The following is a 17193-nucleotide window of genomic DNA, read 5'->3' as shown; positions in this document are numbered from 1 at the left end:
CACACACATAAAAGACTGTTGTGATGGGCAACCTTTTGGAGCCAGTGGCTCCTTCTTCAGGCAGAAGGGTTCAAGGGGAAGGAAGAAGGGTGAAGGAATCTGACAAGAAAATTACGGAGATTGGGTGGATGATGGGAAGCTATTCTAGGTATGGTTGGCAAAATTTCAGACAGAATGGCTCTCATTTCAGGGCATGATTTTAGGAAGTCGTGGTCCTGTTGAAGTAGCTGATTAATGTATTCCAGACCAGGATAAAACTGAGTAACTGAGTCACCAATGGTGTGCTCAAAGTTGTTTTGTGGAGGGATCGGCAGTACTAGGATTGCATGGTCGGGGAAATCTGTTTTTTTTTTTTTAACTAGGCTGATGGGGTAATTGTGCGCACGCAATGAAGGCTGAGGTGGCAATGGTGGTGTATTGCTGTAAAGAGTCTGCATCCAAACAAATATGTTTGCCTCGGATGCCGAGGCTGTATGAGAGGGAACGTTTCACATGGAAAGGATGGCAACTGTCAAAATATAAATACTATTGTATGTTGGTAGATTTAATGTGGACGGAAGTGTGTAGCTGGCCTTCGGTGACGATGAGATCAACATCAAGGAAAGTGGCGTGGGATTCAGAATAGGACCATGTGAAATTTAATTGGTAGAAGGTATTCAGAGATTGCAGGAATTTTTGCAGGTTTGTCTCACCATGAGTCAATATGGTAAAGATATCAATGTATCTAAACCAAACCAGGGCCTGAAGGCTTATGGACCCAGGAAAGCCCCCTCCAAGCGACCCATGAAAAGGTTGGCATAAGAAGGAGTCATCCTGGTTCCCATGGCCGTACCCCTGATCTGTTTGTATATCTGCCCCTCAAAGGTGAATTAGTTGTTGGTAAGTATAAAGTTGGTTAAGGTGAGTAGAAAGGATGTCACAGGTTTGGAATCAGGTGGGCACTGACTGAGGAAATATTCAGCAGCAGGTAGACCATGTACTCGGGGATGTTGGTATAAAGGGAGGTGGCATCAATGGTGACAATCAAGGTGTGTGGTGGGAGTGGGATGTGCACGGAGATCCGTCTTGCCTTATGCACCCTCCTACCACTGTAGCCCTGTAACTGGCAAAACATATACTATCAAAGGGAGAGCCAACTGGAAAATGATCTGTCATATACCGGCTGTTATGTAAACACTGTTCAGCCTTCTACATCGGCATGACTACCACCAAATTATCAGTTAGGATGAATCGGTATAGCAGAGGGGTGTACGGTGTCAGCTCGCAATATCCTGTTGCAGAGCATGTTCTACAACAAGACATTCGTGACCTCGGCACTTCTTTCACCACATGCGCCATCTGGATTCTTCTCCCAGACACCAGTTTCTCAGAACTTCACATGTGGGAACTTGCATTCTAACATGTCCTTGGTTCTCGCCACCCACCTGTCCTTAATTTACGCTAATTTCTTCTGTCTCAGCTTTTCTTCATTGTAAATGCTCTTTGCTTCATTCTGGTTTAGTTTTCTAAATGTTTCATTTCTTTCCCATTTATTTTCACCGTCCCCCTCCCACCTTTGTTACATACAGCGCAGTTAGCTTTTCACTTTTATTAATTCGTGCACAATGTTTTAGCACTAATCTCTGTCTTACATATTATTTTGCCTTTGACCTTTAAGCTCTTAGGTTTTCAAATCTCATCCAATGCAGTCCCCAGTCAGTCTGTCTGTCTTTCCATCTCATCCCGTACGGTAGTCTCCCTTATCCTGCAGTTCTGGGTTACTTTCCCAAAATCTACCCCTTTTCCTAGACCTCTCGAGTCCTTTTCCTTCACCCTTCTTCCTTGCCCTTGAACCCTTCTGCCTGAAGGAGGAGCCACCGGCTCCGAAAGCTTGCCAGTCACAACAGTCTTTTATGTGTGTGTTCCTGCGCTGCTTGGTGGGCAAATTATTAATTTGCATCTTTGTACTCTCTCATGTGAATTATTGAAATCACATTGCTTATATCAGTAGGACCTTCCTTGTGTCGTGTGATGTTGAAGAAAGGGCAGTCCAAATTCACAGTTGCATCATTTGTTGTCCTCAGTCATTTTAGCCATGTTAAGTCTTCTGCAGTTGGAAGTTTTGTTAACTTACCATGAAATCAGTAGAGATAATCACTTGTCATATAGTGGAAGTATTATGAAGCCATTCCACCCATGATGACTTCTCCTTTCAAAGAAATCTACACACCCAAACTGGGAGTGCGCGCGTCCTTACGGGTGCGCATTTGCGCATGCGCGCCGCCGCCGCCCCCCCCCCCCCCCCACCCACACACACACACACACATGCTCACCACAATTCACTGGTAATTCCACTTTGGTAATTGCCACTGCTGTGTTACACTAATTAAAATGGAGCAGTAGTCCCTGAGTAAAGGAACAATTGAAAAAGTTCAGCCTTTCTGTATTTGCATGGTTACCCTCAATTTCAGTTCCTTTTCATCCATGAGTGTCTGTACATTAACTTGGCTGCCTCTGACAGTATTTTGATAAGCCTGGAATTTTTTGGGGTTTTATGAGAGGTCTTCTTAGATGACAAACTCTTTTTAAAAAGTTACCCCATGCATCTGGATGCTGTGTTCTGCACTCTTGTAAACCTTTAAAATGCCATAGTGACAGCATACTACAACCCAAAGTGAAAGTCAGAAACAGTCATAAGAAGGTAGTCCACTATGACATCAGTATGCTCAAAGACACCGCAAAGAAAGAAAAGTTTCTACTCCATCTCAGCAACTGCTATGAAATTCTGCAAGAAAATGATTTGGAAAAGAATGCAGTAGCAGTAGTAGTAGTAGTAGTAGTAGTAGTAATAGTAGTATGGAAAGAAGTTGAGGTTACTGTAAAGGAGGTGGAAAATGCAATCATCAAGAAGCAGATTAGGGGCAAGATAGTTCGGTTTGTTTGTTTGTTTTTTGTTTCGGGGAGACTACCAAACTGCGAGGTCATCGGTCCCACCAAATTAGGGAAGGATGGGAAGGAAGTTGGCCATGTCCTTTCAAAGGAAGCATCACGGCATTTGCCTGAAGCGATTTACGGAAATCACAGGAAACCTAAATCAGGGTGACCAGATGCGGGTTTTAATTGCCGTCCTTCCAAATAAGAGCCCACCTCGCTCAGTCGAGATAATTTGGTTTTGGGGTTGAATACATTAAGGCATTAGCTAAGAGAAGCGAAGCCAAGGAGAGCTAGCTATGAGGCACAGCTTTTGCACAAGGTATAGCACAGTTCAAAGAAGCACAGAAAACTATTAGAGAGACCCTGATGAGGAGAGCAAAGAGAATGTACGGCAAACAAATGACAGAAGTGGCTCAACAAGATTTCTTGGAAAAGAGGCTCAAATGATGTATGGTAAAGTTAACTCCTTTGAGAATGGATACCAGAGGCACCAAAAGTTTGTTGAGGACAATAACGGAGCCAAATTCACCAATGAGTTCAACATTGCTAGGGCAAGGAAGCAGTACTTCAGGGAGCTCCTCAACTATGATGCACACGATTGTTTGAAGTCCATCGTCCTGACGCTTTGGATATGGGATTATTCAACACCTACGCTGGAGGAAATAAAGAATCCATTAATGAGGCTGAAGAACAACAGAAGTCCAGGAGATGATGCAGTCCTGACAGAAGTCATTCGGGCTGGAGGGGAGAGATTTCACAACAGAATTCATCAGCTAATAAAGAGGATCTGGATTGTGGAGAAGATCTGTAAAGACTGGAAGACAGTGATCATCTGTCCTATACCCCAGAATGGTGACAAAATGGACTGTGCAAACTACAGAGGAATTGCCCTCTGCAATGTCTGCTATGTAATAAAACGAACCTAGGCAGGGGGTTTCATGCCATAAAGTGTAAGACAGTACAGTGACCCAGTGTTTCGCCACAGCACTCGTCAGGCGTCACTGCCAGTCGTCAATCAGTCGGCGCCTGGACGAGTGCCATAACCAGGAATGCTTTGGCATGCAATCAAAGCCCCTACATCACAGGCAGGCCATTATGGCACGAATAAATACCGGATGTTTGTCTGTTGAAGATATGAGTCTAGGTTGCCATCTCTCTGTGGTTATCCTGAAAGGACCACCTGTCTAGGGGGTTTAGCCGACACCAAATGAGTGAGTTGAGGTCAGTCTCAGCCCTTCCTAGCCATCGATCTGCTGGGGCCCCTGCCAGTGCCCGTCACTTCCCTCTTGACAAAGCATCGCCAAGGTATGCTGGCAGTGCAAAGGTACCACACCAATCAGCTGAACTGGACAGAACAGCTGCCGACACCTTCACGGTGATGCCCGCTGACGGGGTCTGTGCGATTGATAACCAACTGTGCCCACAGAATGTGGACACTGTGGATTGGCACCATAAATGTACCGTCGGTTGAGGGCACGTACCTGCAGCTGTTCAAGCTAGTTGGAAAAGTACCAAGTTTATGTGCATACTGCCTATCTTACTGTAGTCACCTTACTACTCCGACGTACTTGTGTAGCCCTCGCTAACCTGTCGAACTGACAGCCCCAGGTGAGAAAGTCGGATAACATTCTGATAACCAGAAGAATGGCTTTTCCACTGCACCATAGTAGTTATACTGTACACCGAGCCACTGTGGCCTTAAGATCTTGGTCAACTATGTCCTCGGATATGATGCAGCCATTTGCAGAAGTGAATGATGAAAATTAAGATGAAAAGAAATTGCTGTTCGACTATGTACAACATCTGTGTAATGTGACAGCTCACTGAGAAAATGCGGGAATATGGTGAAGACCTTCACGTACTCTTCATAAATTTTAAGAAGCATATGACTGCATTCACTGGGAGAGCCTGATGACTTGTAATATCCTAGGAACTTGTCATCCTAGTTAGTTTGTCTTGTTGATTCAAAAGGCAAAGTAAATCCTGGGAGCCAAGTCATGCAGAGCTTTAACATAATCACAAGGATGAGACCTGTAGATGGTGTGGTGCTTGACCTCTCTCGAAAACATAATGAGAGAAGTTTACCATAAGAATTTTCAGGGGATTGAGTTCCACTGTGAGAAAATCACACCGCTCGCATTTACCAAAGATGTGGAAGAAATGATGCATATGACTGACGGTGTTGAAGTGGCAGCAAGCAAAATTTACTTCCTTGTGATGAGCAGGATTTGTGCCTGTTTATGCTCTTCACGGGTATGCTGCCAGATATGATCATCTTCACTTCACGATATTTCGGCAATCCACCTGGCCACCATGTTCATGTGCAAGTGCTGAGTACACAGTCTGGCCAGAACAGTTCTGGCGTGATATTGTGTACTCAGTGATCGCACCTGAAGATGGCAGCCAGATGGATCACCGAAATATCGTGTAGTGAAGACGATCATATCTGGTAGCATACCCGTGAAGAGCATAAATGTATAAGACGCTGGGAAAATCTACAGACTCACAGGATTTGTGCCTGTTTGAGAAACCTACTCCATCCCCTGATAGTTGCAAGTGGATCCTACAAAACTGTTCACAATTTTAAATATCTGGGGGAATCATGTGAGGTAGAGACCAAAGTGAGGATCCAGGTTGCAAACCGATTGTACTTCAATCTGTCAGCTTTTAAAATACACATTCTCTCAAGGAATTTCAAACTCTAGCTTTAAAAAACAGTGATCCAACCCATAGAACTGTACGGTTGCGATTCTTGGAGTGTCTGAAAGAAAGACATAAATAATCTTCTCATTTTCGAGTGGAAATGCTTACGGAAGGCACGTGATCCAAAACAGGATGAGGCACAAGCCTCCATTTGTCACATATCAGAGAATAGCAAGTTATATATTTAGCTTTTTATGTGTACCTTTGTAGTTTGTCAAATTAATAGCAGTAGGACAGATAGGATGGGTGCATGCTGCATGCGGATGCAAGAGGAGTTGGACAGTTGGTGAACAGCTGAAGACTGTTGGTGGCAATCTGGCATCCGCACGCTGCTGCCTCACCAGTTTATAGGCAGAAGGCAAAATCAGATTGTGTACAAAGTGAAAACACTTATACTGTCAAAATTGTAATGGTAAATTGCAGAAGGATTTGTGACAGTTTTCTGGATTTTACTGCTCTCCAGGAAAGTTGCTGCACTATAAAATTTAATTAGGTATGGAATGTATACAGAAAAGCCAGATGAGACGTTGTAGAAGTGGAAGTATTGATTGCAGTCGTCAGTCATATTGTCTATTGAGGTCAAAATTGAGTCTGGATGTGAGTAACTGACATAGGTGAACTCAAGTTAATCATTGAATATTTTTGCTGGCCACCAAATTTTGCCGGAACAATTGCCAAATCATTTAAAGAAATCTACTCTCAGTAGCATGGAAATACCTGTCGTGCGTTATTAGTTGGAGATGAAACAGTGGAAAATCCAGGATGGAATTTAACAATATTGTGAAAAGGATAGTTGCCACTTACCATATAGCAGAGAGCTGAATCACAGATAGGCTCAACAGAAAGACACAATAAGCTTTCAGCCAACAAGGCCTTTCCCAAAAATACACACACACACACGATTCAGAGTCTGACTTCACACTGTAGTCAATGGGTGTGAGAGTGGCATTTGTGTGTGTGTGTGTGTGTGTGTGTGTGTGTGTGTGTGTGCGTGTGTGTGTGTGTGTGTTTGACAAAGGCCTTGTTGGCCAGAAGCTTGTTGACAATCTTTTTGTTGTATTTAGCCACAACTCAGCATCTCTGTTATATGGTGAGTAGCAGCTATCCTTTTCATAATATTGTTAGTTGAATATAACTTTGACCTACCAATTATAGAATGGGACATCTGAGGATTTATTGCAGGTGGTGCAGACACAGTCTTGTGAATTTTCTGAAACTGTCTTGAGTAGCTATTCAACAATGCACATGCAGTGGGAATATTTTACGCCACGTAGTTACAAACAGGCCTGAATTTGACAGTGTCAGAATAAACAGCGGGTAGTGATCATGGTGTCGTCAGAGTGGTGATGGTTACTAAATATAATAAATTCATCGAGAATTCTAGTAGAGTATTTATGCTGGCAAGAGGACATAAGCGGTTGTAGACAATGAATGGACACCATTTAGTTATGATATGATGGACAGAGAGAAATTATGGTCAAAAATTAAACTGATTGTAAATCACACTTGAGAGGAATATGTGCTGAGTAAGTGGATTAAGGGTGGAAAAGACCCACGGTGGTATAATAACAAAATTTAGAAAATGTTGAGGAAGTAGAAATTGTTACACTCTTGGATCAGTAAAGAATGTAGAAATATCAAAGGGTAAATTCACGTGTCTCTAGAAAGATTGATGCATGAAGCATATAGCTGCTCCACCATGGCACATTAATGAAAAGTCTTGCTGATAATCCAAGAAAATTCTGGTCCTAATAAAATTTGTCAAGGTTGTCAAAGGCTTCCTTACAGTCATTTGTTGACCAGTCTGGTGTGGCAATAGAAGACAGAAAAGCAAAGCTGAACTTTTAAATTTGATGGTTGCACAGACTCCTATAAGGAGAACGTAGTAATAGTCATCCATTACGTAGAGGAGCAACTGAAAGTTGAAAATGAGTAGGTCACCAGATATGGATGGAGTCCCAATATGTTTTATGAAGAGTATGGTGTGAATCCCTTATTTAGCTTGCATTTATCATGAATCTTTCCCCCGCAAAGTCCCAAGTCAGTCGAAGAAAATACAAGTGCCTCCTGTATGTAATAAGGATAAAACAATGGACACACAACATCACAGACTGATATCATTATCACAGTTTGCCACAGAATTGTTGAACATTCTTTCAGTTCAAATATACTAAATTTCCTTGAGACAGAGAAGCCTCCATCCACAAGTCAGCAAGATGCAGAAAGCATTGCTTGTGCAAAACTCAGCTTGCCACTTTCTCACATTATCTTGTGAACTGTGGATGAAGGGCACAAACATATTTCATATTGCTAAATTTCTGCAAAGTTTTGACACAGTGTCCCACTGCAGACTGTTAATGAAGTTCCCAGCGTACAGGTTATGTTCCCAGATACGTGAGTAGTTTGATGATGTCGTAAACAATATGATCCAGCACGTTGTCTTCGACAGCAAGTGTTCGTCTGAAATGAGGGTATTGCAAGCAGTGCGACGGAGAACTGTGATGAATGGCTCTTGTTCTTTATGTAAATAAATGATCCGATGGAATGGGTGAACAGTAATGTGCATCTGTTTGCTGATGATGTTTCATTGTTGAGTGTCTGTAGAAGTATACATGCTGACATAGACAGAATTTCTATTTGGTGTGATGTCTGGCAGCTTGCTCTAAATGTAGAAAAATGTAAGTTAATGCATATGAGTAGGAAAAACAAACCTGTAATGTTAATGTACACTATTAGTGACACTTGGCGCGCACACACGCATCAATTGAATATAGAGGCATAACATTGAAATCAGTATCAAATGGTATGAGCACATAAGGATAGATGTAGGGAAGGATTGACATTGGTTTATTGGGAGAATTTTAGAAAAGTGTAGCTCATTAAAGACCATGTGTAGAACATACATTTGACACATTCTTGATTACTGCTAGAGTGTTTGGGAGCTGCGTAAAAGTGGATGAAAGGAAGACATCAAAGCAATTCAGAGACGTGCTGCTAGATTTGTGACTGGTAGGTTCGATTGACATGCGGCAGCCACAGAGATGCTCCGTTAACTCAAAATTAAATCCAGGAGTGATGAAGATGTTCTGTTCACAGAACGCTATTGACAATGAAATTTACACTTTGAAGTGGAGTGTGTGCTGATATGAAACTTCCTGGCAGATTAAAAGTGTGTGCCGGACCAAGATTCAATACCGTGCCAAATGGACAAATTTCACAACAGTTTGAACTAACTCCCTGAGGAAAAAAAAAAAAAAAATTAAGGATATAAAGCTTGTGTTCACAGTGCCACTGCTACTGTTCAGTCAGTGAATGTATGGAAAAGTAAAGTACTGCTTTTCAATTTCATATTTATTTATGTTTCATTTAAATGTAGAGGCAGTGTTAACAGTAGATTTATAATTATAATGGAGGTTTAATTTATGTGGCAATTTAAGAAATTGTGTGTGCAAAATTTATGTCTGATTTCTATGTACGTGACATGTTCAGCACCTGTAGCTCTGAGTGTTATAGATAAAATGCATTGATAAACAAACAAACATGCCCTTCAGCTTCTTTACTCATCTCACAGTAGTCTTGCCGTGGCCACAGGAGTGTGTGTTTCAGTGTCTGTGTCGTTTTTGTGAATGTGTTCTATAGCTCAAGCACAAACTAATGCTCGAAAGCTACTTTGAATGCTGTTTTCTGTTCATCTGTATCTACATGTACATGGATACTCTGCAAATCACACTTAAGTGTGTGGCAGAAGGTTCATTGAATCACCTTCACAAGAATTCTCTGTTATTCCAATCTCGAACAGCGCATGGAAAAAACGGACACCTATATCTTTCCGTGTGAGCACTGATTTCCATTATTTTATTATGATGATCATTTTTCTGTATGTAGATTGGCATCAACAAAATATTTCCACATTCAGAGGCAAAAGTTTGTGATTGGAATTTTGCAGGAAGGTTCCCCTGCAGTGAAAACGCCTTTGTTTTTATGGTGTCCACCCCAAATCCCGTATCATGCCAGTGACACTCTCCCCCATATTTTGTGATAATGTGAACATTCTCAATGTACTCTAAATCTTATCTAGTAAGGATCCCAGACTGCGCATCAGTGCTCCAAAGAGGACGCTCAAGCGTAGTGTAGGCTTTCTCTTTAGTAGATCTGTCAAATTTTTTAAGTGTTGTGCCAATAAATCGCAGTCATTTGTTTGCCTTCCCCACAACATTTTCCGTGCATTCTTTCCAATTCAAGTTGTTTGTAATTGTAATTCCTAGGTATTTAGTTGAATTTTATGGCCTTTGGATCGAACTGATTTATCGTGTAACTAAAGTTTAACGGATTCATTTTACCACTCACATGGGTTACCTAGCACTTTCGTTATTTGGGGTCAATTGCCAATTTCTGCACCATACAGATATCTTTTCTAAAACTTTTTGGAATTTATTTTGATCTTCTGATGACTTTGATAGACGATAAATCAAAGCATCATCTGCAAACCACCTAAGACAGCTACTAAGATTGCTGTTCCTTATCTATATAAACTATTTCGGAATCAGAGGGCCTATAACACTACCTTGGAGAACGCCAGAAATAACTTTTGTTTTACTTGACTTTCTGTCAGTTACTATGAAGTCTGACCTCTCTGTTAGGAAATCACGAATCCAGTCACATAACTGAGTCAATATTACATAAGCACACAATTTCACTATGAGCCGCTTGTGTGGTACAGTGTCAAAAACGTTCCGGAAATCCAGGAATACGGAATCGATCTGAAATCCCTTGTCAATAGCACTCAACACTTCATGTGAATAAAGAGCTAGTTGTGTTTCACAGGAATGATGTTTTCTAAATCTATGTTGACAGTGTGTCAATAGACCATTCTCTTTGAGGTAATTCATAATGTTCGAACACAACATATGTTCCAAAATCCTGTTGCATATCGACATTAATGATATGGGTCGGTAATTTAGTGGATTAATTACTCCTACCACCTTTTTTGAATATTGTTGTGACCTGTGCAACTATCCAGTCTTTGGGAGCGGATCTTTTGTCGATTGAGCGGTTGTGTGCGACTCTTAAATATGGAGCTATTGCATCAGCATACTCTGAAAGGAACATAATTAATACACAGTCCGGACCGGAAGACTTGCATCTAGTAAGTGGTTTAAGTTGCTTCACCACTCAAAGGATATCTACTTCTAAATTATTCATGTTGGCAGCTGTTCTTGATTTGAATTCTGGTATATTTACTTTGTCTTCTTTGGTGAAGGAATTTTGGAATGCAATGCTTAGTAACTCTGCTTTGGCAGCACTATCATCAATGGTATTTCCATTGCTATTGCACAGAGAAGACGTTGATTGTGTCTTGCCACTAGCATACTTTACATATGACCAGAATCCCTTTGAATCTTCTACCAGTTTTGAGGCAAAGTTTTGTTGTTGAAACTGTTATAAGCATCTTACATTGAACTCTGCACTAAATTTTGAGCTTCCATAAAAGATCACCAATCTTGGTGATCCTGCATTCGTTTCAATGTGGCATGCTTTTTGCGTTGTTCTGCAGCAGTGTTCTGACCCGTTTTGTGTACCAAGAGGAATCAGCTTTGCCATTTGTTAATTTATTTGGCATAAATCTCTCAATTGCTGTCGATACTCCTACTTTGAATTCAAGCCACATCTGGGCTACAATTACATTGCTAATTTGGAAGGAGTGGTGATTGTGTTTCAGGAAGGCACCAGGTGAATTTTTTTCATCTTTTTTGAATAGGCCTATTTTTCATTTAATTTTTGGAGGATTTGGTGATTACTTACAATTTTCAGTCTCACTACAACAAACCTGTATTCGCTAATCCCTGTACCCGTTTTGACGTTCGTTATTAGCTCAGGATTATTTGTTGTTCAGAGGTCAAGTGTGTTTTCACAACTGTTTAGTATTTACGTGTCCTCATGAATAAACTGCTCGAATTTTCAGTGAATGCATTTAGCACAATTTCATGTGATGATTTATATGTACCTCCGGATGTATTTTCACCAACATATTGAGGATAAATGAAAGTCATCACCAACTATAATTGTATGAGTCACGTACATGTTTGAAATTAAACTCGGGTTTTCTTTGAATCTTTCAGCAATTGTCATGTGTTTCTGTGCTCCACACATTGATCCACTGTAGGTTAGTGGTTGCCTTTCCCTTATTTTAAGTATGACTGCTCAGGGTAATTTGACTTAATATCATAGCAGTGAGGAAGATAGTTTATGGTACACACTTGGTAGACGATATGGCATTAGCACTGTGTTTCTGTGTGTGCAGTAAAGATAGCTCATTATGTGATTGGAGATGTGACAACAAATATGTAATGCTAGGTCCTCACAGGTGTTCAGCAGGTATAGTCGTTGATAAAGCCTGGATTTTTGTTCATGAGACTTTCTGCCACCGTCACGTGACTGACGCTGAGTGATGTGTGGGTCTGTTGGTATCTCCTTTTATAAGTATACAACCCTCTCCCACCTCCACATCCCAGCAGTGGCTGCCACGGTGCGTAATGTCTTACGGTGTAGAATTCTATCAAAGTTATTCCCACAATCTTATGTGCTTGTTAGAAGCTAGTTTCTCCCAGTGGAAACATTAAAACTATACTCAATTCCTCATCATTTTGTCAGAGTTGACTGTGTACTTGCCCTACAGTTCTCCCCCACACAGTGTGAACATCAGCTTTTTCTCAGTGTCATGTTTCCATTGTTGTTTTCAGTGTCATTCCTTTCCTTTCAGCATCTCTGGTGTCTTACAACCATCCACAATATTCTGTCTTCTGACATCCTCACTATTTTCCATGATTAATGAAAGTCCCTGTGTTCATTTTACTCGCAGTACTTAGGTACCAGAACAAGCCCATTAAGTATTTTTTAGTATTCTCCACTTTAAAAATTTCAAGTGCTCATACATATCAATAGATTTTTCTTATATCTTTTGATCTTCAGTAGTTAACTGCTAAAGAAGAAACTGTATGAGACTTTTAACTCCTCAAACAGCTTCTCCTTTATTGCCGTGAGTCCTAGTGGGCCCCACTTCGAAGCTCCAGACCCCATAAAAATCTGGGGAACTGCCAGCAATCAAACTTGGAACCTTTCCATCGGAAGCTCACAACACTAATCACTAAACAACAGAGGCTGTCCAAATGTGTTATAACAATGAATCAATGCATCTCAGTATGACTGTAACCACAAAACAAAAACTAACAAACTACAGTTCCTAAACTACTGATTATTATATTTGATAACAAATCTTATGCCTTTTCTCAGCAATCATCTCTTGGATGTTGTAACTCTTATTTTTTCTGTGCTTGCTTAGAAAAGCTAGAGAGAGATTGCACTCTTTGTGAGACAAAGTTTCATAGTTTTGTTATGAGCCAAACATGTTTCAGTACTATGTGCTATCTTCAGAGAGTGTTTTTTTTTTTTTTTAGGAGGGCATGTTGAAAAGTAATGTCTCCAAATTTTGTGTGTGACAACTCTTAAAGCTTTTTAAACAAAACAAACATTGTTAAGATTCTACATCTTTATTCTTCATGTCTACATATTTGCAGCTCTCTGCCGCTAGAAGGCTCTGAATTGTAGCATGTGACATGATGGGATGTAATGTAACTGTGTTGGTGTGTGAGAAACACTCTGCTGTAACAGAGTTCAGAATTTATGTAGTTCTTTCACACATGGAGCAGCATCTTGTTCAACAAGTCAGTCCCAGACCACACATGAGTTCTGCGATATCTGCAACAAAACGATGCGTCGGGTTCACGGTCATCGATTATATTCTCTACAGTCGCGACTTGACCTCATCTTATTTTCATCTGTTTCCAAAACTTAAAGAATACATTTGAGGACTTCACTTTGATAGTGATGAAGCAGTGCACGCAGAGGTGAGGCTTTGGCTCTGTCAACAAGGTCAGACACCCTACAAGTGAGGGTACGAACAGACTGGTCTCTCATGGGTATGTTGAGAAATAAATGTGTAGACATGAAGAATAATGATATAGGATGTTAATAACACTAGTTTTATTTGGAAATCTTTGAGTTTTGATGAAAAAGATTCAGAGGCATTACTTCTCAGTACATCCTTGTATTTTCTTTCTCACGTAACACTGTTACTTGGGTATGCTGGTAGTTCTATATCTATCATTATAGCTACCATATATTTTGCAGCTTCTCATAGTTCATGTATATGTTCTGGTCTTGCTTATCTTGTTTTTACTTGCTACAGCACTTATTCATTGTGCTGTTGTCATTTCTTGCTGTTATACACACGCATTTGCTATAATTTATAAGCAAAACCAAGATTTCTGCCACCATTTCACATTTTGTTACACAACTAATAGTGCAATGTGAGAAAGAAAATAAATAGAGAACTCCCCATTGTAGGTAGCCCATAAACAGCTGAAAAATGTTTGGGTAATAATACTGTAAAATGGTGTCTTACCTAAGGCCGAATTTCTCCCCATCTTATGTCAGTGTTTGCCTCATTTTCTCTCTCTCTCTCTCTCTCAATAAAAAAAACATTAGCTGTTATGTTGCTATTAATGAATGTCTTACTAACCTCTGTGGAATATAACTGTAATACCTTCTGTGTGCACAGGGTATGCATGAGATCCTTGCCCCCCTTCTGTTTGTGCTGCACTGTGACCACCAAGCACTGCTGCACACGAAGGAGCAGGTACAAGTCAGGTAAGCTGCCCTAAAACATAATCTACTCACCCGTACTAACAGCCAAACTAATGCCATTTGGAAGGATTCGAATTTTAAATAGCTAGGGCTGTCTTATTCCTGCCTACCATCTGTGGTTCACATATATCCTATTTGATGGCCGAATGCGTGTAGTGTAGATCTCACATTCGAGTTTTCTAAGTGTTTACATAGTGTGTTCTGGGGTGGGACATAGGTACCAGCCTGGTAATTACCTAGTTGAATGTGGTAAACTTAATCATTAACCTGCGAGGCTGATTCCATCCCCCCCCCCCCCCCCCCCCCCCCCCCCCCCCCCCCCCTGCGGGTCCCGGGGTTAGATAAGGCCTGAGGTATTCCTGCCTGTCGTAAGAGGTGACTAAAAGGAGTCTCTCACATTTCGGCCTTTATGTGATGGGGCATTTTTCAAAATTTTTGCGAAGAGCGAGCCAGTTGGGGAAGGACGCCTCACATGGTGCATCGTGTCCATTGTGCACTGAGATCTTTAGCCCACTTTCTTGTTGTCGCATTGCTGTCCTACCTATTCTCCATCTCTTGGGTGAGGACACCTTCCTGGGTTCATTTTCCACCGTGCACTATGCGGTGTCGCTTTTTGCGCCGACGATTACAGTGGACTTATCTGCACCTCATATCCAGCACAGTAGCCAGTCCATTGTGGTGGAGCTGCCATGTACCCTGTTGGTTGTAGCCCCCTGACAACAAATGGATTGTTCTGCTGATGCCTGCACTGTTAACTCCCCACATATACCAAGGAGTAGTTGTCCGTCACCCTGGACCATCGGGACTCCCGGCAATGGCCATCCTGCCAGGTGGCCTTTGCTGTGGCTGAGTGGCACCCATGGGGAGAGTCCCTGGTCGGAGTGGGTGGTATCAGAAAACCGATGACACCATGATGCGTAGTATGTCATCTCTTGCTGGCGGTTCGCAGCCAGCAGTCTCTAAGTGGGCAAAGTCTAACTACAATGCTAATAAATATGACCCCAAGTTGTTCCCCTCCCTGGCCACACCGTGGGAGGAATGCCAGGCTATGGATGGCACTGAACCTTATTCGGCCCAGTACTGCGTATGTCTGAGAGTTGATGAGGAATCTTTCATGTCCATGAAGCCTCAGTTTTCTGTGGAACATTTGGAGGACAAGTTTGGGGACGTGGAGGGCTTGTCCAAAATGCACTCTGGGTTAGTTTTGATTAAAACAGCATCCTCTGCCCAGTCATGAGCATTACTCACTTGCGGCAAGTTGAAGGATGTTTCTGTTACCATCACGCCTCATAAGAGCTTAAATATGGTCCGGGGTATTATATTCCACAGGGACCTTCTTTTGCAGTCTGACGACGAGCTGCGTGCCAATTTAGAGCAACGAGGTGTTTGTTTTGTGCAGCGCATCCATCGGGGTCCGAGGGATAGCCAGGTTGCCACCGGTGACTTCATCTTGGCCTTTGAGGGTGACACATTGCCCAAGAAGGTCAAGGTGATGGTCTGCCGCTGTGACATCAAGCCATATATCCCTCCCCCGATGCAGTGCTGTAAGTGCTGGAAGTTCGGCCATATGTCTTCCCGCTGTACTTCCAGTCCCACCTGTCGTGATTGTGGACGTCCATCGCATCCCAATGCTCCGTGTGCCCCGCCTACCATGTGTGTCAACTGTTGGGACCATCATTCACCTTGCTCGCCAGACTGCAGGATTTTACAGAAAGAGAGGTTAAACCTTGAATTATAAGACCCTGGACCAACTGACCTAAACAGAGGCTAAGAGGAAATTTGAGCGCCTACATCCTGTGGCTATGACCTCTTCTTACACTGCTGCTATGAGAACAGTTGTCGTCCCGTCAGTTTCTTGCACTCCTGTCACCTCTCAGAAGAGGGAGGCTACACCTGCCCCCTTGATGGTGGGGTGGAAATTCCCTCCCTGTTGCTCCCGCACCACCTACTTCGGGAGGCCCCCCCCCCCCCCCCCCCCCCCCCCGCTCCCCCGACCATCGGGGACTTCAGTCACCACATCTGAGCCAGAGAAGTGTAAGGCTTCTCTTGCTAGGAAGGCATCCCTTGGGTCACTCCCATCCAAGGTTTCTGCTAGTGGGAAAGATGACACCCGCCAGTGGCTGAAGAGCCCTAAAGCAGCTGGTTGTGGGGCTTCATGCTCATCCTCAGTCCTCCCAGCCAGGGAAACCCGAGGAACAACGCAACAAATCGAAAAAGAAGACCCTCACGAACAAGGAACTTGCAGTGGCACCCACACCACCTGCAAGCTCTGCGTCTGAGGATAGGATGGAGATTCTGGTGTCCACTGAGGACCTGGATCTCACTGGACCCTCAGACACAATGGATATAGGCTGCTCAGGCAAAAAGTCGGCGGTAGCAGGTGACCTTGAGGCGTAAAATGCCTCATTGAATGTTCCGTGCCTTCCCAGTCTCACGATGATGTCATCCTCCAGTGGAATTGCGGTGGTTTTTTCTGCTGCCTGGCTAAGCTGCAGCAACTCTTTAAGCTTTACAACTGCTTTCTGGATTTCCCTCCAATAAACCTGGTTCCCGAGAATGCGGACCCCTGCCCTCCGCAGCTATAAGGAACCGTAGTGACTATAATTGAGTGTCAGGTGGAGTTTGTGTTTATGTCCTGTCTGTAGTGAACATGTGCCCCTTCAAACCCCTCTTGAAGCTGTGGCTGTCAGAATAAGGACAACACAGGAAGTAACTGTCTGCAATGTATATCTTCCTCCAGATGGTGCAGTACCCCTGAATGTATTAGCTGCACTGATTGATCAACTCCCTAAACCTTTCCTACTTTTGGGAGATTTTTAATGCCCATAACCCATCATGGGGTGACACCGTGCTTACTGGCTGAGACAGAGATGT

General features: G+C 42.5%; 1 protein-coding gene across 1 annotated transcript in view; it reads left to right on the top strand.

The window, feature by feature from the left end:
* LOC124718648 (TBC1 domain family member 5) overlaps window positions 1-17193 on the top strand; it is a 174953-nt gene that overhangs the window by 37373 nt on the left and 120387 nt on the right. Inside the window, exon 5 of the mRNA XM_047244277.1 lies at window positions 14234-14322. Within this exon, the coding sequence (XP_047100233.1) occupies window positions 14234-14322 (89 nt within the window). The remainder of the gene's footprint in view (window positions 1-14233; window positions 14323-17193) is intronic.

Source organism: Schistocerca piceifrons, chromosome 10 (assembly GCF_021461385.2).
Source record: "Schistocerca piceifrons isolate TAMUIC-IGC-003096 chromosome 10, iqSchPice1.1, whole genome shotgun sequence".
Classification (NCBI taxonomy): Eukaryota; Metazoa; Arthropoda; class Insecta; order Orthoptera; family Acrididae; genus Schistocerca; species Schistocerca piceifrons.
The sequence above is the reverse complement of the archived record's forward strand: the minus strand, read 5'-3'. Positions and strand labels throughout refer to the sequence as shown.